At 38.7% G+C, this 23205-nt stretch overlaps 2 protein-coding genes across 5 annotated transcripts in view; one reads left to right on the top strand and one right to left on the bottom strand.

Moving 5' to 3' along the window:
• The window catches only part of PRKCD (protein kinase C delta), a 156928-nt gene extending 147532 nt beyond the window's left edge, over nt 1-9396 (top strand). For all 3 annotated transcript variants that reach the window (XM_054035727.1, XM_054035726.1, XM_054035728.1), the window contains exons 16-18: nt 6175-6363; nt 6980-7108; nt 8885-9396. In XM_054035727.1, coding sequence (XP_053891702.1) covers nt 6175-6363; nt 6980-7108; nt 8885-9043 — 477 coding nt within the window. In that variant the 3' untranslated portion in view covers nt 9044-9396. The remainder of the gene's footprint in view (nt 1-6174; nt 6364-6979; nt 7109-8884) is intronic.
• A 7680-nt stretch (nt 9397-17076) lies between these two features.
• PFKFB4 (6-phosphofructo-2-kinase/fructose-2,6-biphosphatase 4) overlaps nt 17077-23205 on the bottom strand; it is a 95425-nt gene continuing 89296 nt past the window's right edge. For both annotated transcript variants that reach the window (XM_054034063.1, XM_054034064.1), the window contains one exon: nt 17077-17584. Coding sequence is in view for 1 of the 2 variants with exons in the window: in XM_054034064.1 (XP_053890039.1) it covers nt 17525-17584 (60 nt within the window). In the remaining variant the exon portion in view is untranslated. The remainder of the gene's footprint in view (nt 17585-23205) is intronic.

Below are 23205 nucleotides of genomic sequence, written 5' to 3'. Positions count from 1 at the left end.
GGTCTCTGGGGTCGACGGGAGGCACTGTATCACCGCCGGTCGTGGTGGTGACCCTGTCTGCACCGGACTCAACGGCCTCGGAGCCGGAGTAGACGGTGCCGGAGGCACCTGTTTTTGGTGCTCCACAGGCGGACGCGGCTCTACCCCCGGGGGAGCCGGCGTCTTCGGTACGGCAGTCCCCTGCGTCTTATGGGATTTTTTATGTCCCGGCGATGATGAACGGCGCCGAGGCACTTGCTGTGAGTGCGGTGCCGACGGGGTCCGGTGCCGTGGAGGCTTGTCCGACGCCACTCGCGTAGTCGGAATGGTCGGTGCCGCCGGGGCACTGCGCACCGAGGCGCTTGGTGCTGGGGCTTGACGCGCCGATGGAGCGTCTGGGCTAAGTGCCGCCTCCATAAGGAGTTGCCGAAGCCGAAAGTCCCGCTCCTTCTTGGTTCTCGGTCTGAAGGCCTTACAGATCTTACACTTATCTGTCTGATGGGACTCCCCCAGGCACTTCAGACACGAGTCGTGCGGGTCACTTGTTGGCATAGGCTTAGCGCAGGACGTGCACTGTTTGAAGCCGGGAGCCTTGGGCATGAGCCCGGCCACGCGCCGCGGGAAAAAGGGGGAGACAACCCCCTTAATCCCCTTTAACTATACAACAACTATTAATAAAGTGAATTAAACAACTATCTAACTATATACAACTAGAACTATAACTATAACTATCAATAAACGGAATAAGCTAGGGAGAGTGGAGAACAGCTACGCCGCGCTCCACAGTTCCAACGACCATCGGGGCGGTAAGAAGGAACTGAGGGGGTGCCGGGTCGGCTGGGGTATATATTCAGCGCCATGAGGGCGCCACTCTAGGGGGCTCCACAGCCGACCCGCCGGTGTTGCTAGGGTAGAAAATTCTCCGACGATCGTGCACGCGGCGCACGCACACCTAATTGGAATCGATATGAGCAAGCACTCGAAGAAGAAACTAAACTACCTCATGGAGTACTGTGAAGTTTGAAAAGTGTTTATGTAAAGTGTTCTGAGTACCTTTGATATATGATACTTTAAGAGTATGAATACATTTTTTACCCTAATCTTGCCTGTCTTCTCCAGTATGCCACAAAAGCTTTTCTTCACATCTGTCATTTTACCTTTGCTACTAACCATTTTCCCATTGATGATGTGCTATTTCTAACAATTTTGTCTAAAATAAGTGGTATACAGTTTATAGTTGAAATTCTTTACAAATCCATGCTGGCTATTCCCTATCACCTTCCTGCCCTTAGTGTGAGGAAGTCTTGTCTCTGTCTGCTGTGGATCAGCTCCCGAAAATCATTACCCTCTGGCAACAGAAGCACTGCCTTCTAGGCCTCCCACTCTCTGTACAGGTAGTGATAGGCCCATCCCATCCACTGGGCTGTCAGAGTGCCCTCTACCAGACTCCTGTACCCCACCGGTCTGGGTCTGTCACACCTCTTACAGAAAAATCCTGAGAGTTCAAACTGGTGCAGCTGGAGATAGTGTCTGAAGGAGTTCCTTTCCTGAAGAGGGATTGGGATGAGGCCCTGTCAAGGCTGGATCCCCACTTTGAACTTTAGGGTACAAATGTAGGGGCCTGCATGAAAACTTCTAAGCTTAACTACCAGCTTAGCTCTGGTTCCGCTGCCACCATCCCAAGGCTAACTTCCTTCCCTGGGTAGCCTTGAGAAACCTTTCACCAATTCCCTGGTGAGTACAGATCCAAACCCCTTGAATCTTAAAACAAGGAGAAATTAACCATCCCCTCTCCTTCCTCCCACCAACTCCTGGTGAACACAGATCTAATCCCCTTGGGATCTAAAACAAGGAGAAATTAACCATCCCCCCTCCTTCCTCCCACCAACTCCTGGTGAATCAAGATCCAAACCCCTTGGATCTTAAAACAAGGAAAAATCAATCAGGTTCTTAAAAAGAAGGCTTTTAATTAAAGAAAAAAAGTAAAAATCATCTCTGTGAAATTAACCTTACAGGGTAATCAAACTTAGAGCTCAGAGGACTCCCCTCTAGTCTTAGGTTCAAAGTACAGCAAACAAAGATAAACACTCTAGTAAAAGGTACATTTACAAGTTGAGAAAACAAAGGAAAACTAACACGCCTTGCCTGGCTATTTACTTACAAGTTTGAAATAGGAGAGACTTGTTTAGAAAGATGTGGAGAACCTGGATTGATGTCTGGTCCCTCTCAGTCCCGAGAACGAACACCCTCCCAAACAAAGAACACAAACAAAAGCCTTCCCCCCCCAAGATTTGAAAGTATCTTGTCCCCTTATTGGTCCTTTAGGTCAGATGCCAGCCAGGTTACCTGAGCTTCTTAACCCTTTACAGGGAAAAGGATTTTGGAGTCTCTGACCAGGAGGGATTTTATAGTACTGTACACAGGACAGCTGTTACCCTTCCCTTTATAGTTATGACAGGCCCGTTGCCTTCAAAGTCTCTGCTATTCCAATGAATCATTGGGAAGCATCAAGGATTTTGGAACAACTAAATGGAGGACCAAGAAATCCACACATTACTCCCTAGACTTCTTCCTATTGGCAGCACAGGAGGCCTACTCCCACTGCCTCTCACCCACACTGTAAGACTACCATATCACCCTCAAGGGATGGAGGGTCAACAGCAAGGGCCAGGTACTTGTGATATTTAGGTCCCAGTTCAAAGCATTTAAGCATGTGCTGAACAGAGGCTGGATTTCAACAAAGGACATAACTTCAAGCACATGTTTAAGCATGGTGCTTAATAATGCTTTGCTTCATCAGGGTGTAAACTATGCCAGACTCAGCTTTAACTTTAAACTAACCTGGAATAACGTGCATGTCAAAGTGTATCCCCCTGCTCTGCCCCAAGCCTGGCCAAGTCTTCCAAAGCACAATTAGCCAAAAATGTGTGCTTTTGCACAATTGAGAGTTAATGACATTTTCACATATCTTTCTCTAGAAGTGGAGTTGACCATTTGGACTCTATAGCTTAGTTCTGCGCTTGTGTTTTGTAGTTTTGAGTTAAGTTCATAACATTATCATACTGGATTTTACACAACTCCACAGTGCCTCAGACAACTAACAATTAAAAATTCAGTAAGAACACTGTACATGCACCAGCACATATTTTTCATCACTTGACTTTCTTGGTCTGTCCAAACTTAGCAAAATGAATGTTGATCATTAAAAACCTGCCACTTATGAAATCTGAACTTTCAGAGCTCCATTCATAGAAGTACAGCTAATTGTTTTTTTAAGCTTCATTAGTATTTATCTAATTCTAAAGCCTCCAGTTTCCAACAACAAAAAAGTCACATATGGGTTAAGGTTAACCCATGAGTCTGTCCATGGAAACTATTCAGAAAGTTCTGAGCAAGTGAAAAAATGCTTCCATCCAACAATGAAGCTTTATATACATATATATACATACACACAAGCCATTTTGGTCATCCGGACATTTGGGACATATTTTACACATGTGAATTATGAGAGAATATTTTCATTTAAATTTTTTGTTTGCCTGGTATTTATAAATTGACTAAAAATAGAGATAAAATAAAAGTTATAGGATTTAAGTTAACTCTATTGAGCTTCTGGACTTTGGGAAATTTCAGCTGTGATTTGCACCAGGAGAAAGAACAGAGAGGGCTTACGCTTTGCAGAACTTCCTTCCAAAACACAATATTGTGTAGTTTAGTGAACACTGAAGAAGTATATTTTTTGGTATATTGACTACTATGGTAAGTAAACGGTATGTAGAAAAACAAGCTCTCTTGTACAATCCACATGCATCCACATACAAGTTTGTGCATTCCATTTATTTGTTTAGAACATAAAATGTCTGAAGTTTTCCGTTCCAAATTGTTTCATGTTTCCCAACATTAGTAAATCCAGTACAAAAAAATTGATAATGCACCCACCTTATAGTAGCCCCATCTAAATTGTATTTGCCTAGTTTATCGATAAGAATATCATGCAAGACCGTATCAAATGCCTTACTAAATTCTAGGTATACCACATCCACCGCTTCTCCCTTATCCACAAGGCTCGTTATCCTATCAAAGAAAGCTATCAGATTGGTTTGACACGATTTGTTCTTTACAAATCCATGCTGGCTATTCCCTATCACCTTCCTGCCCTTAGTGTGAGGAAGTCTTGTCTCTGTCTGCTGTGGATCAGCTCCCGAAAATCATTACCCTCTGGCAACAGAAGCACTGCCTTTTAGGCCTCTCACTCTCTGTACAGGTAGTGATAGGCCCATCCCATCCACTGGGCTGTCAGAGTGTCCCTCAGGAATGCTCAGCCTCTGTTCCCCTGAACACTCCCAGAACTTAGATCTGCTCTTCCCAAAGGAATAGTACACACCAAGCTGTAAGATTCAACTCAGGATCAACACTTTTCATGAGTGCTGTGGGTGAAGCAAACAACCCTAGGTTTACTATCAAACAGAAGAGGTTCACATGATAGAAAGTCAGAATACTAGAAAAATGGTTACATATAAAACAAAATCCATGCACTTTCTAGAGACTAAAACTTAATTACAAGGCATTCCCCTAGTTCCTACAAGATCGTTTACCTCCTGTCCTTTCCCCAGCATTTTCAAGTCAAGTGACTAAGACCCCCATCTCCTAAGGACAAGCTTGCTAGCAGCTTGGCTGCACAGATGGAAAGAATGAGAATATACCTCCATGTCCCATAGTTATACCACCAAAAGTTCATTGTCCTTTTTATAAAGTGCTAGTTCATGTCTTCCTGTATATTTCCTTTCTGAAGATTTCACAATCCTTTCTTAACATTGACCTCAGACAGTAAATAGAGGGCCACTATGAACCATGATACTTATTTTACAGTGTAAGCAGACATTTTGTGCCTGAAAGAAAACCTGCTTTTTACTTGTGTGGTGACTAGTCACAGACCTTAAGAACATAATTGTGTGTGTGTGTATATATATATATATATATATATATATATATCATGTTGCAATGATTGTGTGACATAGGCTTTCATTAGAGACCTTACATGCCTCAGATTCTAAGGCCATAAGGGACCATTGTGATCATCTGGTCTGACCTTTTCTATAACACATGCTATAAAACTTCTCCAAAATAATTCCTAGAGTAAATCTTTTAGAAAAAAATCCATTCTTAATTTAAAAATTGAGTGATGGAGAATCCACCACAAACCTTAGTAGTTTGTTCCACAATTAAAAAATTACACCTTATTTCCAGTCCGAATTTATCTAGCTTCAACTTCCAGCCACTGGATTGTTATACCTTTCTTTGAAAAAAATCAAAGCTGGTCGTTGCTGACTCCTTCTCCCACATCATGAAACTCAAAATGAAACCAGCTTGTAGGTATAAAACATTTTGATGTGGAGGGTTGGGGCAGGGGAATGCTAAGTGACTTAACATCAGTCCCACTGAAATTCAAGGGGACTTGTGCTCTTAAATCACTTGCTTGCTTTTAAAATCTCACCTATACTATAGTCCAGAATGAAATAATTGAAATCCTAGTTACAGCTATGAGAGCGCCGTCCCAGCAAATGTCCATTCATTAGTAAATTATTTTCTTTGATCACAATTTATCATGTTCCTCATCTTGCAGAGGAGTGATAGTGACTTACACTATCTTCTAAAGATTGAAAAACCAAGTTGTCAGGTGTCCAACAATATTTCTGCCTAGGAAGTCCATGTTACAAGTGAACAACCAATATATTTACAAATCTGGACAAAAAATAGCTACACAATTTCCATATCCAGCTAGCTACAATCTAAAGTGTACCCATTTAAGTAGGACCTAAAGCTCCTTTTTGTAGGTCATAATCATGTCAAAAGCTTACTTATTTTTTTCTTCTATGGCTTCTTGATTTATGAAGATTTTGCTGTTTGAAAATGCCTCTCATTCTTTGTGCTGTAGTTGACATGCAGGTCTACATTGTGTATGAAAAGAAGCTGCAAATCCCTAATCAGTTTTCTACCAGTAATCCATTTATCTAAGTACTTATGATTTAATATTTAAACTGATTTAACCTTTTAAGGTGCAGATTGGGATTTTGGACATGACCAAAAAGTTATTTTTAAGTCTTTGCGGATCTAGTTAAGTGAGCCTCTGGAGGTAGCATTTCCTTATTATAATTTGTGTTTCTCTCCCCTGCACATGTCCTGTCATGGCAACAGATTCTTCAGGGCTTGAAGTACACATTTTCTGTGGATTGGTGGTCATTTGGAGTCTTGCTGTATGAGATGCTTATTGGACAATCTCCTTTCCATGGCGATGATGAGGATGAGTTGTTCGAGTCAATCCGAGTGGACACGCCTCACTACCCGCGGTGGATTACCAAGGAATCGAAGGACCTATTAGAGAAGGTAGGTGTAGCCTTTGACACAGTCAGTAGGTCCTACTGTTAAGTTTGTATTAAGGGAAGAGTAGCTGGCACTAACTTCACAGGTTACCAAATTGCACTTTCAGTAAAGTATCTCCTCATAATTTTAAACCTTTCAAAGAAGTGCAATTATTAGGCAAGCAGTGAAAGATTTTTATTTAACTGAAACCAAAGCAGATTTAGCACTAAGGCTAGTCTATACTATGTTAGAGGGGACAGGGAAACCCTTAAGGTATGTCTGATCTGCAGTCACAGAGCATGCTCAGGTACTAGAACAGTGACTTAGATGGGCTTGTACAGCCTATGTTGAAGCCCATGCTGCCACAGTTTCATTGCTTGAGTACCGGAGCTAGCTTGATTCAAGTTTGCAGTTCAATGTAGACATACCTGAGCTATCACTCCATGAAAACAAAGTATGTCTGCACAGCAATCACATGGTCAGTGGCTTACCTGTTCCCTTCAACAGTACATATGATTCAATTCCACTGTCTTTGTCAGTGCCCATGTACCCCCAGAACCAGCTAAAGCCCTGTGTTCCCTTTCCCACTGAGGAGATGTAATGATACAGAACTCAATCTGATACACATTTTATTTCAAAGCTCTTTGAAAGGGATCCAACAAAGAGACTAGGAATTACTGGGAACATCAAGGAGCATTCTTTCTTCAAAACAATCAACTGGACAGCACTAGAGAAGAGGGAGGTAGAGCCTCCTTTCAAACCAAAAGTGGTATGTATCATTCCAACACTTATTGTACTCTACATGGTTTTGCACTGTTCTCACAGAGTTGGTTACCCAGATAATTCATATTGACTATAAGAGCCAGAGCTGCTGCCATTCTGAGTTTCCCAATTCTCTCCTGAAACCAGAGACAGGTGGTGACGTAAACAAAAACTGTTAGATAGTATGGCTATGAGGATACCACTAATAAAGGTGCTTGTTGAAGAAACAACATGATAAAAAAAGCTTGAAGGTTTCCTAACAGGAGGAATGGAATGTGAACAGTCCCATTAGTTAAAGCTGAATGGGGGAAATGGATATAAGGATTTTTCAGTGAAAGCAATCAATGGAAAAATCTACAGCTGGTCCAACTAAGAGCATCCTGTACTTGCATGTTATCAAGCATAGTGTGGGATTGCTCACATGATAAAAGATTAACAACTCATACTACCACTTGAGATGACACTTCAAAATAACTATATATAAACTGTATATTCTATTATAAAGAATCAATCATTACCACTGCCACTCAGGCCAAAAAATCTGAACAATGATTGCATTTCTCAATATATGGTTAAAGATAACTTTCACTATAATCCTTCTTGACATACAGTACCTTTATACATGGATTAGGAATCTTCCATAGACATACGTAAAACACTTCATTTAGCACCATATGCTGCTTTCCTGTAATGGAACAGTAGCCAAAACATGAGGCAATAGCCTATCTAGTACCAGTCTAGGAAATGCAAGTGTTCCACACTACCTCGAATCAGTTTTCTTTTAATATCTAGAGGGAAGAAAGGATTTCTATCTCCATCATCTGCACAGTTTAACTGTTAAGTTCTTTAAGGAGAGCCAAGGATAGGCCCAGGCACCTGTCAATTTTATTGATTAAGTTCCAGTAGTAGTACCTAGGCTATCTATACACATGTGTGTTGTACCCCATATTAAATTGGCTAGTACTCATTCTCAATTTAGCTTTTTCTTTGTTTGGTATTTACATGGCTCTTTCCCCCTACGTACACAGCAGAAGGAACTATCAAGCCTAGTGCTATTTGCCTTTAATTATTACTTAGATATCTCCTCCCCTGTAGAGAGCCTCTAAGCCATGGTGGAATTCTAGCAATACCACTTTTAAAAAAGCACATCTTAGAACGTGTCTAAACCTCTTAGTGATAGTCATGGAATCTTTCTGTTGACTGAGAATGAACAACTCAACAGATGAGTGTTCTGGTTTTCTCTACTGGGATCATGTTAGCTAATATCTCCATCATCTGCTAGCACAGTATTAAGATCATTAGTTGTTGGCCTATCCGTTACGGTTTTAACTACGACATCTTTGACTAAAATGAACTGCCTTTTTCTTTTGAAATGCTGGATGTGTTCATCTACCTCAAAGTGAACTTCCCACAAAGTAAATGTAGAAAGATTGACACTTTGAGCTTTCAAGAACATTGTTTACAGACTTCTAAACTTTTCAAACTTCAACAAAGCATTACTTAACTTCCTTCTCACTAGTTTGGCTTGAGTTTACATCAGTAAAGAAGTGTGATTTAATACTCTTCCAATGACTAGAACTAGTTGGGTGATAACTCTGAAAATATGCTCAAGTAATGCTCTGTGGGGATTCAAGATCTTACATATAGTAAATGAAGCATTTTAATGTTGTGCTCACAGTTACGAGTTTTTAAACTTTCTCTTTAGCAAATCTGATTAGGCTGAAGCTGTGCAGAAAAGCAAAGAAGCCACTAACTATATTTCCACCCTCTTTGTTTAACACAGAAATCAGCAAGTGACTACAACAACTTTGACCGAGAGTTTCTGAGTGAGAAGGCACGGTTATCTTACAGTGACAAAAACTTGATTGAATCTATGGATCAGTCTGCATTTGCTGGATTCTCTTTTATTAACCCTAAGTTTGAACAGATCCTGGCTAAATAGTCTCTGAACATTTAGGGTTAGCATTTGGAAGCCCCTGTTTACAATGTTTAAGTGACATGTGGTCCAACAATGTTGTCTCTATATCTTTCCTTCAAAATAATATACAGTAGCATGAAAAATTTCTTACTGCTGATTAACTGGCAGTGGTTTTTTGCATGGTCAGGTTTAAGATATTAAGAATCGTGTGCATTAATTGGGAAAATGTAAATTTTGTGTTTGGTAATTTTATATATATATAGATATATATATGCTGTATATTTTGCTCTGGAAACAAGACATTAGAAAAGATTGTCTTTTTTTAAATATGGTTGAGGCCCTTTTATTCATCTTCAGTAAAAGTTATATTAAACTTTTTGTGATTTTAGCAATTACACTTTTTTCTCCAAAATGACTCTCATTTACTCTCAATCTATTGAAAGAGGTAAATTAAGATTATAGAAATGTTCCTGATTTAAAAAGCAAAGTTTTTTTTTTTGTTTGTTTGTTTTTTAAGGATACTGTACCCAACACTATAAAAAGAACGAAGAGTACTTGCGGCACCTTAGAGACTAACAAATTTATTTGAGCATAAGCTTTCGTGGGCTAAAACCCACTTCATCGAATGCATGCAGTGGAAAATATATATACACAGAGGACATGAAAACATGGGTGATGCCATACTATCTATAACGCGAGTAATCAGTTAAGGTGGGCTATTAGCAGCAGGAGAAAAAAAAAAAAAACTTTTGTAGTGATAATCAGGATGGTCAATTTCCAACAGTTGACAAGGAAGTGTAAGTAACAGTGGGGGGGGGGGTAAAATTTAGCATGGGGAAATAGGTTTTACTTTGTATAATGACCCATCCACTCCCAGTCTGCAAATTAATTCAAGTTTCTCGTTGGAGTCTATTTTCAAAACGTTTGTTTGTTGGAGAATTGCGACTTTTAGGTCTGTAATTGAGTGACCAGGGAGGCTGAAGTGTTCAACTGGTTTTTGAATGTTATAATTCTTGACGTCTGATTTGTGTCCATTTATTGTTTTGCGTAGACACTGTCCGGTTTGGCCAATGTACATGGCATTGCTGGCATCTCCTGCTTATACTAGCCCACCTTAACCGATTACTCTCGTTATAGTTAGTATGGCAACACCATACTTTCGTTTTAGCCCACGAAAACTTATGCCCAAATAAATTTGTTAGTCTCTAAGGTGCCACAAGTACTCCTCTTTCTTTTTGCTGACACAGACTAACACGGCTACCGCTCTGAAACCTGTACCCAACACTAGTTTCTCTTAGTGTCAGATGCTTGCCTGTTGGCTTATTCTGACCAAACAACTTTGCCTTATTACAAACTAATACTTTATTTTAAGACAACATCCAATATTTTAAAAGTTTAAGAACTCATGTAACTATGGGGCCTCCAGAGTCTTCTGTGCCAAACAATTTCATGCCACAATTAAGTAACAAATGTGTTGTTGTCTGCGGCTGCAGATAAAACACTGGCTATTCTTTAAGTTTAGCCTCAGTGTCTCGCTCTAGTTTTTGAAATATAAAAATTAGTTAAATTCAGCAGTATTTAATCATTCATCTCCTCCAACCAATATTACATCTCCTTTCTATCCTGCATCATTACAATACTTACAAGATTAACTGCTACAACCTTCCACCTGCAATGTAACTCAAAAGGATGGGTTACATTAGGAAAAAAGAAACTAGTTCCAATTCATTGTGTGACATCTTTTTTCCATGTGCTATGCTTCATTGGTTACTCTAAATATTTATTCTTGGCAAACATATGCATCAGATGTTCTGGCCCAAGTATCTGGCAACAACCCACTAGGAGTAAATTTTTAGAGACTGAAGTACAAGTTTCCACTGCTAAAGTATAAAGTGCATTTATTATACTGTAGATGTGAGCAATAAGCTCACTGCCTCTTACAAAAAAGCCCTGGTTCAGCTATTATATGGAATATTGGGTCCACTTACCTGGCCTTTCAGAGATGGAACATTTCTGCTGAACTGCCAGACATGGTGCTGTTCCATATAAATCCCCAGCTTTCAAATAGAACATCTGTGGCTCCATGTGTTTTAGCGTAACGGATGTTAAAGCAAAGCCATACTTCCATTTAGTAGGTTATAACCACATGTGAACTTTCCACAGTTCAATAACATCTGTACATGATGGGGGGAAAGGATTCATCTGGGTTAAACCACTTTCATTAATACAAAACTAGTTCACACAGGTCTACTTCCAAGTAAATAGAAAGTTGACTTCCTCAATGCACCACCTCTAATGATTTGGATCATAACCAACATTAACTATAGAGCTAGACATACACCACTTGCTCTACTACATAAAATAACTGGGCCTGTGGCATACTATGGACCTTAAACTAGTGCATAGATCAAAAAACAATACTGAAGTGCTGCTGTTCTATAAGTGTATTGCATAAAAGAGGGCCCTGATTTGCTAACCAGTACAAATATTCCACAGCTATGTAACTGCCATTAGCTCAGCAAATAGTGCTATACAGCAAGAATAAAAACAGTTACCTACCAGATTGTCACAGAAGACAGCATATGTGTGTGTGAGAGAGAACCATTAAGTGTAGGTGCTTCAGCATATTTATTAGCCTAATGTCCATTAAGTTTAAAAAATTCTTTTCTGCACAGAAGCTATATAAATGTTAATTTCATAATCAAAACTGCTCATTAATTCAACAATCAAATGTACTTAAAATTTAAATGGCTACAAGCCACTATGCTGAGATCAAAAGGGAATCATTTCCTCCTTTGGATTTCTTTATCCAAGATGCACCAAAAAAATTGAGGGGGGTCCTCTCAGAATTTAGAATTAGGAACTATTGTTACTGAACATGAGAATACCCTATTGAAAACCTTCCTAAGGTACTGTGATGAACTATGCTAACTAACTAAGGCTAGTTAGTTTTAGAAAAACTTTCTACTGAGTGCAGTGCTTAAACATAGAATAGTTGGCAGAAGGTGAGTATAATTCATTTAAATACAAGAAAACCTTGCCATCTCTGGCAAATCCAGTGCAGAAAGGTTTAATTTTCCAAACAGTGAGTAAGCAGATAAAGAATTAATCACAAAATATACACTCGTTAATTTGACCAGCATAGTTTTTTTAATTATAATACTTCACAGCATGCTACAGTATTTTACAGAACATATAGTGAAAGAATAGCAAAACCTGGAGTACGTCTACACTTGGAGCTGGGGGCGTAAATTCCAGCTCAAGGCGACATACCTGCCCTAGTGCTGATCAAGCAAGCATGCTTAAAAAAAAAAAAAAAAGTGTAGCCACAGCAGCAGGAGGGGCAAGCTGCCACAAGTACATGTGTAGCAGCTCGAACACATATGTACTTGGTGCTGCTAGCCCCTCCTGCCACTACTACACTAGTTTTGAGCCCACTAGCTTGGGTATGTTTCCTCAGGCTGGAATTTACAGCTCCAGCTCCAAGCGCAGACATACCTTAAGTCTCAGGCAGATGAAACCTCTGTAGCCCTGTACTACTGAAGCAGGAAGACAGCTCTGGCTTTTTAAAAGAGGCTCCACTGTAGACTCAATCATATAATACATTCTTGGTTTTGTTTTTTATAAAAACAGTGCTACCTTTTAAAGCTGGGACCTACAGCTTCAGTGTTCTCATAATAAATTCAGGTTTATATAGGGAGACCCAGATTGGCGTTTTATTTCATATGGAAGGGTTTGCCTACACACTGGGGATTTGCCCTAATATCAGCAGCATAAATGCAAACCCTCAGTGTAGACAGAACAAAAATAAACAAAGTGCAATTTGTGGTTTCAAGCAGAGGTAACAGAACCATGGCTGCCAACCAATGGCTGAAAAGGGGGCAAATCACCAGAACAGAGAAGGCTTAGGTATGTTTTGCCTGGCTACACTCTTGTTCTTTATATTTGAGATTGGTGTGCCTATGGATGCTTGATCCTTCTGCAACAGAATGGTAGAGATGCACCCTAAGATTAAAAGTAAGTTATTACAAGTACAGTTTCAAATCAGGCTCTCAGCCTTCAAGCAGGGAAAATGTGTATCTGCTTTAACCAAGGAAAGAAGAAGAACAGGAGTACTTGTGGCACCTTAGAGACTAACAAATTTATTAGAGCATAAGCTTTCAGTCCACGAAAGCTTATGCTCTAATAAATTTGTTAGTCTCTAAGGTGCCACAAGTACTCCTCTTCTTCTTTTTGCGGATACAGACTAACACGGCTGTTACTCTGAAACAAGGAAAGAAGGAATTTTAAAATATGTCAAAAGAAAATAGAATTCTAACCGGTTACATTTACCCATGCTCCTCTTTTAAAATATGAGATGACCCTACTCTACAAAGCTCTCTTTTCTCGCACATCACTCTAATTGGTAGGAGATGCTGAAATGACTTGCTGGGAATGCCTGCTTCAGCCAATTGGTGTCACACATGCACATCAATGTATCAGGAGGCTTAACAGACCAACTAACATACCCTCCAACAAGTAACCAGACACACATTGTGATCTTTATCTGCATCAGCATAATAAATATTTCAGATTTAATACATTATAGATATTTGATGTATTGCTACTTAAGTGACAGTCTAATTCCCCACTGATAAATGGAACTGACATAAATGGAGTGTTAGATCACTATCATCATCAGCCAATAATTAAATACAGAGATTTACAACCTTTATTACATACCTTCTTTTCTGTAACCATTGTGTGTGAGAGCCACCTTGTGGAAGATAGTAGACTGCAGTTATTTTCTATCTGGTTCCCAGACTGGGCACAAGGGCTGGTGTTCTTAATTCCAGCTGCTGCTAAGTGTCCATTCAATTCACTGCAAAGAGCAGTCTCAAGGCTTTTTAAAAAAAGGCACCTGGAAATGAGTTACCTCTAATAAAGAATGCTACTACATTGGAAGAGAAGAGGGTATAGCAATTGCTGTTGTAGATAATACACCACCACGAGGGACTAAAGTTAGTAGCGATCAGTACTTTCCAAAGAGGAGATGTGAACACAGTAAGCTGTGCTTCCCGATATGAACAAGTTTGAGAGCCCCTAGTCTAGACAAATGACCTCTGGTAAGTTTTGCCTTCTCATAAACTGCATCAGAAATAGAAAAAGCATTACTAATGCTATTGCATCTCAATGCAGTCTAGGTTATTTATACATGCATAATGGACTATTTAAATCCAAATGCTACAGCAGATTAACATTTTACTTACTAATTTGCAGCTATTGGTACTGAAGACTAGATGAGGTAGATGAGAATTAATCATTTAAAAAACAAAGTTGTCTTGTTTTAGAATCCTAAACATTTAGAATGACAAAATGTAACAGTTAATTTTCATTGAAATTCACAAAGCCTCAATTTACAATCATAATTTCACATGAATTTTGACTTCCTCTTCTATTTTAAATCTGAACTATTGCTTTTTCTTCGTTATTGCAAAAGATTTTTGCCAACCTGAGCAGATCTCAGCTTCTGTCACACATTGTAGGTAGTATAATCAGTATATCTCACCTCTTTTTGGAGCAGATGATAATGAAATGAACTTAATCTTTACTCTCACACTTCTCTCTATCTGAGATAGATTTCGTAAAAAGTATTTCAGAGCCTTCCACAGTGGACAAATTCATAAAGTGTGTTGACCTGAGGAGATATTTACACAACTCTACATGTTACTGTAGTATAGCTGGTCTAAGGGGACAAGGAAAGAAACACAAATCTTGAGTTTTAACATTTGATCTTTATTACTTGGCTCAAAGATCACATGAGATTCATTTTGCCTAGAAGATTAAATTGAAGACCAGTCATGTCAGAAAGGTTAGTTTAATCCCATCCAATCACTACAACATAAAACAAACATACTAGACCATGCTTAGAAGTTACCCCCTCTGGATGATGACTCACTTTTCCGAAACATATGGGAATATGTATACAGCTTTTAGATAGTAATGAGTAATTCTTGCAATATAGTTCCAGAACTCTCAATTTTTACAGGAGAGATGGGGGTGATCATTTACTTATTTTTACATTCTAGTATTTTTCTTTTACTAACTAAGATACAGTCAATGACATTATTTGTAAATTAAAACAGAATTGACAGCTTCAGATTCTCCTTTTTATTTTCAAGTACTGACACAATTTATTCACACAGTCTATAAAAATATCTACTATACATAAAACATTTAACTATATAGAATTTTACAGCACCTCTGAAAGTTCTGAGATTAAAAACCCATATAGGGAAACATTTCCCTTTTATAACCACGCTTTCTTTACCAGGACGAAGCTCAAAACTACAGTAATCCAAACTATCTTGGTAAACCTCTGCTTTTCAAAGCACATTAAGAACATAATATTTGGGAATTTGCCTTGGATAACTATGGATAAAAGCTAGACTTCCTCAATTTACCATCATTAAACATAAATAATCCCTACTGTAGGTCGTGGCCCAGATCCAGAGGAAATAGGGCACCTTAGAGGATAGGGCTGTTCTTCTGAACTATGAACAAATAGATTATCAGAAGGGAAACCACTATATAGCATCTCTTCCCTCTCCATAAGCATCTTTAGGGTTTGTTTTGCTGTGCATCAATAAATGTCTTAGCAGTGCTTTGTGCTATAACATTAGACAATAACTATTAATACAGCTAAATAAATATATAATTTTAAATGCATATTACTGGTTGCATGGATTACAGACAAAAAGCTTTTGATGCTAAGGTTCCAAGCAAGTGTTTTGATATCCTATGCATTCGTTTTCTGAAATGAAATCTAGCTATATGGCTTACTTCCAGTACATTGACTGTATTGCTAAGACTAGCTTAATAAAACAAATCACAACAGCAGCACATATTAGAGTCCCCTGCCCTGCATAAAACAAAACAAAAAAACAATTTAGCCCTTGCCTGCAAGCTACTTTGACAGAACTCAATTCTCTGCACTGAAATTCAACTAAATGTATTAACGGATAAATGCAAGAGTTAGATTAGCAGACATCAAAAAGATACTCCAATAACTAATGGGCAGCTTTCTTCATTTCATTAACAATTAGGTGTTGCTACCTAAATTCTATCATCCAACAACGCATGTATTTTTTTTATATATATATAGAAAGAGAGAGAGGGGCTTGGAACAACGAAGGTAGTGAGTGGCCTTGACATGCATAGAAAATTCTATTACTTTTTAGCATTGGACATAAATGCACTTGCAATTTCACAGGAAGTTTAAGAAGATTTTAAAAACAAAATATAGAGATGACATTTAAAAAAAAATCAATTTCCAAATTCACTCAAGGGTTTTGTACTTATACAATTCTCAGGAGGCTAAAATTTTATTTTAACATTCTCTTCTATTTACTTAATGCTCCCACATAAAAAACCTTATACTTTTAGTGTGAAATTCACTCTATTAGAGCCCATTTAGGGTTTACATTGAAGTTTTCCTGCATTCAAGTGATGCATTGGGTCTTTTGAGGGCCCATTGAATGGGAGTATATTTCACCCTGAATGTGGAAGTTGTGTTCTCTCTTGGAAAGGCTGCTTAACCTGGACAGTACAGATATTCTGAAGGATATCCTGTCATCTTACCCTTTATAATCTCTTTCTAGGATAATTAGACAATTAACAAGCCAGCTATCTGAACTTAAAACCATCCTTCTATAACGATCAACTGTATAATAGTGCACCCCCACCATGGTACAAAATGCCATTTTGCACGAAGATGATAAAGGAACTTACTGTGATAGCAAAGCCTCTCTCACTGTCAATATAATATAATATATAATATCAAATATTTTTTTCTTGGCAAAGGGGAAAGAATCCCTATTTCAAAAGACACACATACACGGTGCTTTGCAACACCTGAACTATGCTCAAACATAGATAGGGGATGGAAAAAAAGTACTTGAGAAACGTTTTCAGAGCAAGCCTCCAATATGAACTGGTTTTGTAGCAAATGGAGCCTACAGAGCATTAAATGCAGAATTTCACATGTATTCAAAAAATATATATATATATACACACACACTAAAAAAAAAGTCATCTAATTCTAGGCAGTCATTCACAGTAAAAATAAGAGGTACTCTTAGAAAAGCCATTATTGAAAAAAGTAAAAGTTCAGTTAAAACTTGACAGTAAGCTGATGAGCAATTAACAATCTTGCATGAGCCACAGGTGAAGAATAAAAACAGTTGAAAAACTGCATATTCACAGAAGAAAAATTAATAGCAACTTCACTGGGTTTCCCCATAAATATTTCCAGCCTTGCACATTTCAACTTGCAGCATTAAGGGTCCTCCAGAATCATGGGTTTTCCCACAAGTCATTGAATCACATTCTAAAAGCCTTACAGTCAGAGGGAGTGTGTGCATGTGACACTGCTTGACCTCCTTGGATGTCTTCTCCAGTCTCATGTAAGGCTATTTCCTTAGCGCTTCTGTGGCAGGCAGGGGATATTGTCATGGTCCACGGGAGTTATAGATGATTAGGTACTGTCCTCAAGGCTTCCTCTCTCGAGCGATCAACACCTACATTCTGCAAGCCAAAGACAGAAAGGGGATTTAAGCAAAGTTTCTTCCTGCTTTGCTGTAGGTTTTTACTCAGTCTATGGCACATCACAAAGGGCAAAAGACAGACAGAATTTGCTTTTCTTACATAGCACCTTGGACACATTTTCTCAGAAGACTTAATAAAATGAGACATAAGGCCCAATCTACACCTACGCCAGCCAGTATATAGAGTTCAAAAACCATGATTAAAACTTCATGCCAGCTCTTAAGTTCTCTACAAAGCCAACTCTCTAATACCAGATCACAGGCCTTCTTTGCTGCCAATAAAAAAGCATCAGTTAGGACATCCATTATGCCAGCTGTTAAAACACTCTCATATTGTCCACTGAGCACGTGTCTTATTAAGTTTATCTTTAAAGATGCGGTTCCTTCTCCACACTGTGCGCTATGCCAGTTTAGCTGGAACTGCGCTCTGTGGACGAGCATAACCTCAGATACAGGCTTGCAAAGACTCCATAGGAAAATGAGGTAGCACTATGCACTTAGCAATAACTGTCACACACCTCTGGGCATTAGGGCCTGCTTGACTAAGATGAGGAACATGGGTCAGGTCCCCGAGTTATTCACTTACTCGTCCCCAAAATAGTAACTGTTCAGATTTCAAGTTTTATTAGCTACTAGCAGATTTTATATTAACTGAAATTGAGTGAATTCATTTTTACTGGTTTCTGCAGTCTTAGAGAAAGTGTTTTTCATTGACTATCTTCTCTGGTCTCACAAAACCAAGCACACAGGGCAAGACACACACATTCAAGGTTATTTGCTGGATAAGCAAAATGTAAATAAAACTGAAGGATCTATTCTCCCCTCCCCACACACATACAATTACTGTTAGGGCATACAGATACTATCATTCATATTACGCGGATAGGTGCCAGTGGTTGACATTTAGATGTGATTTTAAAACCATTTTTTCTACCATCTCTACTGCAATACTGTTCCCAAAGCTGTTTGGATAGCATATAGTTTCTATACCACTCTAGTTTCACTCTGAAACCATATAAATTTTAACTGAGAAGTAACAAGTCTACAGAACTTGGGGAAGAAGATGGTTGCAGAAAAGTTTTGCATGCTTAGGGTTCTCTACTGCAGAGCCCTTTCTTTCAACCACTAACAAGAGGAAACCCCAGCTGCAAAGACCAATGTCGTCACAGGAAAGACTCCTGCTGGCTTTGCATCAGGCCCATTATCAACGGATGGGAGATATAGCACCTATTGCTGACTCTGCCACAGACTATCTCCCTGTTCTGTGTTTTAACCACAAAACCACTCTCCTACTATAAACATTGTAAACTACCTTTACTGAAAATTCTGTTTGAACTTGCTTTTATTACTGCACTTCAGATTTTCATGAATTGCACAAATTTCACCAGAACCCTGCCCCCTCCCCCCATGTTTCTATGTAGTCTCAAAAGAGATTTGAACTTCTTTTCTGATTTTGTTTTGGTCTAAAGGGCAATGAGGGGGCAAAACTATTGCAGTATAACTATTAAAAAATAAGAGCTGGCACTTTTAGTAAGTTTATCAAGCTCCTCCTCTACAGCACACATCCATCCCGGCAATGACTTGATTTAATGAAAAAATAAAAAAGTGAGTTGGAAAATTGATTTTGGGATGATAAGTTGCTTTATTATACTTAATGGGATACTATCAAGTTACTGGAAAACAATTTGTTTTCAAAAATAAGTTTAAACATGTTTCAGGGTTCTACACCTGCCAATATGCCCAACAACCACAACTGCTAGTCAATTTTTGTGGTTTTATACTCATATTTGCCTTTAAAAAAATATTCTTGTTGATCTGTAAAAACCTACATTAATAAGAAGACATACAATGACTTATACACAGCGGAAGCGGCTGAACTGACTAGACATAGAGAACGGTCAAAAGCACACAGAAAAGTAATTGAAAAACAGAGAAATCCGTTTTTTCCTCTACCCTATTTCAGTGACAGAAATCTAGCTCTTACTTGTGAAAACGGTATGTAGAAAAAAGCCTGTGATTTTTCTTAAGTTGAGGGCACCCCCACTTTTTCTTTTTTAAAACCTCTCTATTTTAATTCATTCCCTTTATTTCAAATCAACATTTATAGCATTGGATAGACACAGAAATTATTTTCTCACACACACTGAAATAGCTAAGGTTTCTGAAAAGACTAACGCCAGAGCATTGATGAGTCATTGCAGGCTTTTTGAGCTCCAGGCAGTGAATCTGTTCTTCTGCCCAGCAGAGAATCAAGAGCAGAACCACCTTTCATTTCAATAAAATTGGGTGACGGTCCTGTTCCTGGAAGGCGTTTCAGTACATAATACCATCTTAAAACTGAGGAAGACAATGTGTGAGAGAGTGATAAGTGAGGACTGTTAGCTCACTGACTCTCCTTGCTGAAACAGTAATCAAGCAGAACCTGAAGAGTTTACAGTCTAATCAGAGATGTGCCAATAGACTTAAAGGAGTGGTTCCAATAATGTTATTAAGACTTAGGTTAAGACCCCAGACTAGGGCAATATATCTTACAGGAGATCTGAGTCTTGTGAGAGAATTATGGAAACGCCACTCTGAAAGTTAAGTTACCTGCAAGCCTGAAACCAAACCTTGAAACCTACACTGCCATCAACTAAGCCCATATGGAATCCCTCCAGAGGAAATTCAAGAGGTCATTCTGATGACACTGAAAGCTGAGTTTTCTCTGGGTAGGCAGCAAATTCAGAATGTCTTTCAAACTCTTAATGGGATCAGGGGGTTCCAGGAGTTGAAGTGAGCCTTTATGATCTTTTCAGAGACTCCTTTTTCTTGAAGCAATAATCTCTTGTGCAACAAACCAGCAGAGGCCAAATTCTGGAGAGAAAAGAGTGACTGTCCTGTTTTTGGGAGAGACTATAAGGGATTTGGAGTCAACACCTGTCTATGGATATTTGGCCTTTAGCAAGCCAATCTTTGAATGACCACAAAGGAGCAATGATGATGGTATTTGTTCAATCTGTCCATATTTTTCAGAATAACTTGTGCAACACTTGGATCAAAATGACACATCCACCAGGCTCTTGGGACTAAGTTATTGAAGGGTTGTCTATGTGGGCTGCCTGAGAGCCCCAATATTGGCTGCAGTATATGGAAGGCTGGGCATTTGCTGTTGATTCAAAAAGATGGAAGGCAAGAAGCCAAATTCCAGGAAATCCCAGGGAAAATAAGAGGAGATCAAGAATTTGTTGGAGTAGACTATATGCCATAATAGATGGAGGCCTAAGATAAAAAAAAGGGAGACATCTCTATCAGAAAAAGTGCAATGAGGGAGAAAGGATTTGGGGAGGGAGAGAAAGGATGGTGTAGCTACATTGTCTGGTAATGAGAAGTTCTGGGCATAGTCCTAAATCTTCTAGGGATTCATCTCAGATACCTATGGCAACCATGTCTGTGAGAGTAGATGGAACCAGGATGGGAGAGAGCTTAATAGTGGTTTTTTACTGGCAGGAATTGTGCAGCTCTTGAGACTGCCAAGATGGGCTTATGCCTGTCTCCAGGATATCCTTGGTTTGCAAGAAAAACAAGTCTGGAAGCAATGAAGTAGGGAGGACAGTATTTTTCAGAAAGAAGCCAGACAAGGAGTTGTTAAATACACTGAATGCAGACATGGCTAGTTTACTACACAAAAATAAAAATAAAAAAATACCAGACTCAATTTGTGAAAGCATTTACATCCAAAACCCAAAAGGTAAAATACATAAAAATAAATGAATAGATATTTTAAATCAGTGTATTGTAGCAGCTTGGGAACTATAACTAGCTGATTTCCCTTGGAGCTCTGTACAAACAACAGTTAAAAATCCATTCTGTCCTCTACTAGGGTTTTCTCTAGTGCTACAATAACTGTAAGCGGTTTTTGAACCACTTACTCCATTGCCACATCCAGGCAGTTATACAGACTGAAAAAGACCTCTTAGAACTACTTACTGACTCTTACCTACACCTGCAGGATATAAGTATACAGGCATCAGACAGCAGAAACAGCTTTAAGTTAACTTTGAATATATATTTACTATTGCATGGGATTCTCCTTAGTAATGGGCCACACACACACACTCTCATTTACTCACTATCTTGTTACTTTTCCACATCTCTGGTTTACATAACTAACTTCCCTGCAAACCTCTCAAGGATACCCATGGCAGCAACAGGAGCAGAACCCAGGTCACTTGACTCCCAGTCTAATGTCCTACCCAGTGATACATGCTATCACTTGAAACTTCAAATTCTATACTAGGATTTTATCTGTACAATAGATTATTTACATGAGCCAGCTAGCTATCAATTAATCCCTATCACTATAGTATTTAGGAGCTCATAATGGGGTACATGACCTCAACAGAAATTATCAAAAAATGCAAATAGTTAATTTCAACAAAATGCAAAATGTTTGTAAAAAATGTACAAGCTGGAGAAATAGACCTATTAACTGAACAAACAGTTTATACAACAAGGGATTTGTGCTATTCTTTTAGATGAAAAGCAATTGCTTAGAAAATAGCCTATTTTCCAAGATTCAATGCAATGAAAACAAAGCTGCTCCTGTTACTCGGACACCTCTAATTTTAATTTGGTCTCTATCCCCCAGAAAACAGCAAGGTCGTGCTGCTACTCAACTTTCAAATGAGCTACAGTCTCTTTTTGTACAATGTGTAAAGGATTTTAGACACTGGCATGTTGCACTCTCTTGGTGAATAACTGCTTGACAATCCGTAGTAAACACGCCATCTTTCACACAAACATTCTATTCATGCTTCGGGAGGTGTATGCACCCATTTTAGCCAGGACAACCTCCAACCAACTTTTTTTTTTTTTTTTTGTAGTATAAGCTAAAATCTAGGTACAGACTAATCTGAAATGGCCATTGCCCTTTGTATTGTACCCAAGGTAAGCTCTGATAAGATGTATGCACTATTGAAGACTCAAAGACTATGTGATGACTCAAAGGTCATCCACATATGCGCTAGGAGCAGCATACTACTAGGAGTAAGTGTGGCTGCTGCTTGCCAGACCATGAATAGGGAACTTTAAGATTCTGTGTTTCTTAATTCCTAAACAAAAGAAACCAAATGAAAATTGTTACTATGTGCCCAAAGAATTCTGCCATTCGCCCAATGCAGAAATATATTTTAAGAAAAATCGCACACATTAAACTACTCATATACTTCTCCTCATTATGTTTGAAGTCTGGAATAAAATAAGCTTCAACTTACTAGCTTCCTCTTCAAATATATATCATTAAAGAGTTTGGTAATCTAACAGATCTACCAGACTAGCACTATGGATCAGTAGAACTAAATGTTTTGCTAACTATGGAAATGTTATTTTCTGCTACATTTAACAGTCCAATCACTCCCAAGGTCGGGGAAACAAGTACTACTTGTGCCCAGCTTGTGCTTATCACACACAGTATGTTATGCATCGTAGCTTTCATACTTCAACTAAAGACCAACAGTTACTGGACCTAAAAAAAAAATCAATTTAAAAATTAAAACTGCAAGATCACAGGATTATAGAAATCTTAAAAAAAAAAAAAAAAAACAGCAAACAGCAGCCAATTAA

The sequence above is a fragment of the Malaclemys terrapin genome, chromosome 7 (assembly GCF_027887155.1).
Source record: "Malaclemys terrapin pileata isolate rMalTer1 chromosome 7, rMalTer1.hap1, whole genome shotgun sequence".
NCBI lineage: Eukaryota > Metazoa > Chordata > Testudines > Emydidae > Malaclemys > Malaclemys terrapin.
Note: the sequence above shows the minus strand (reverse complement) of the source record. Positions and strands in the feature narration are given on the sequence as shown.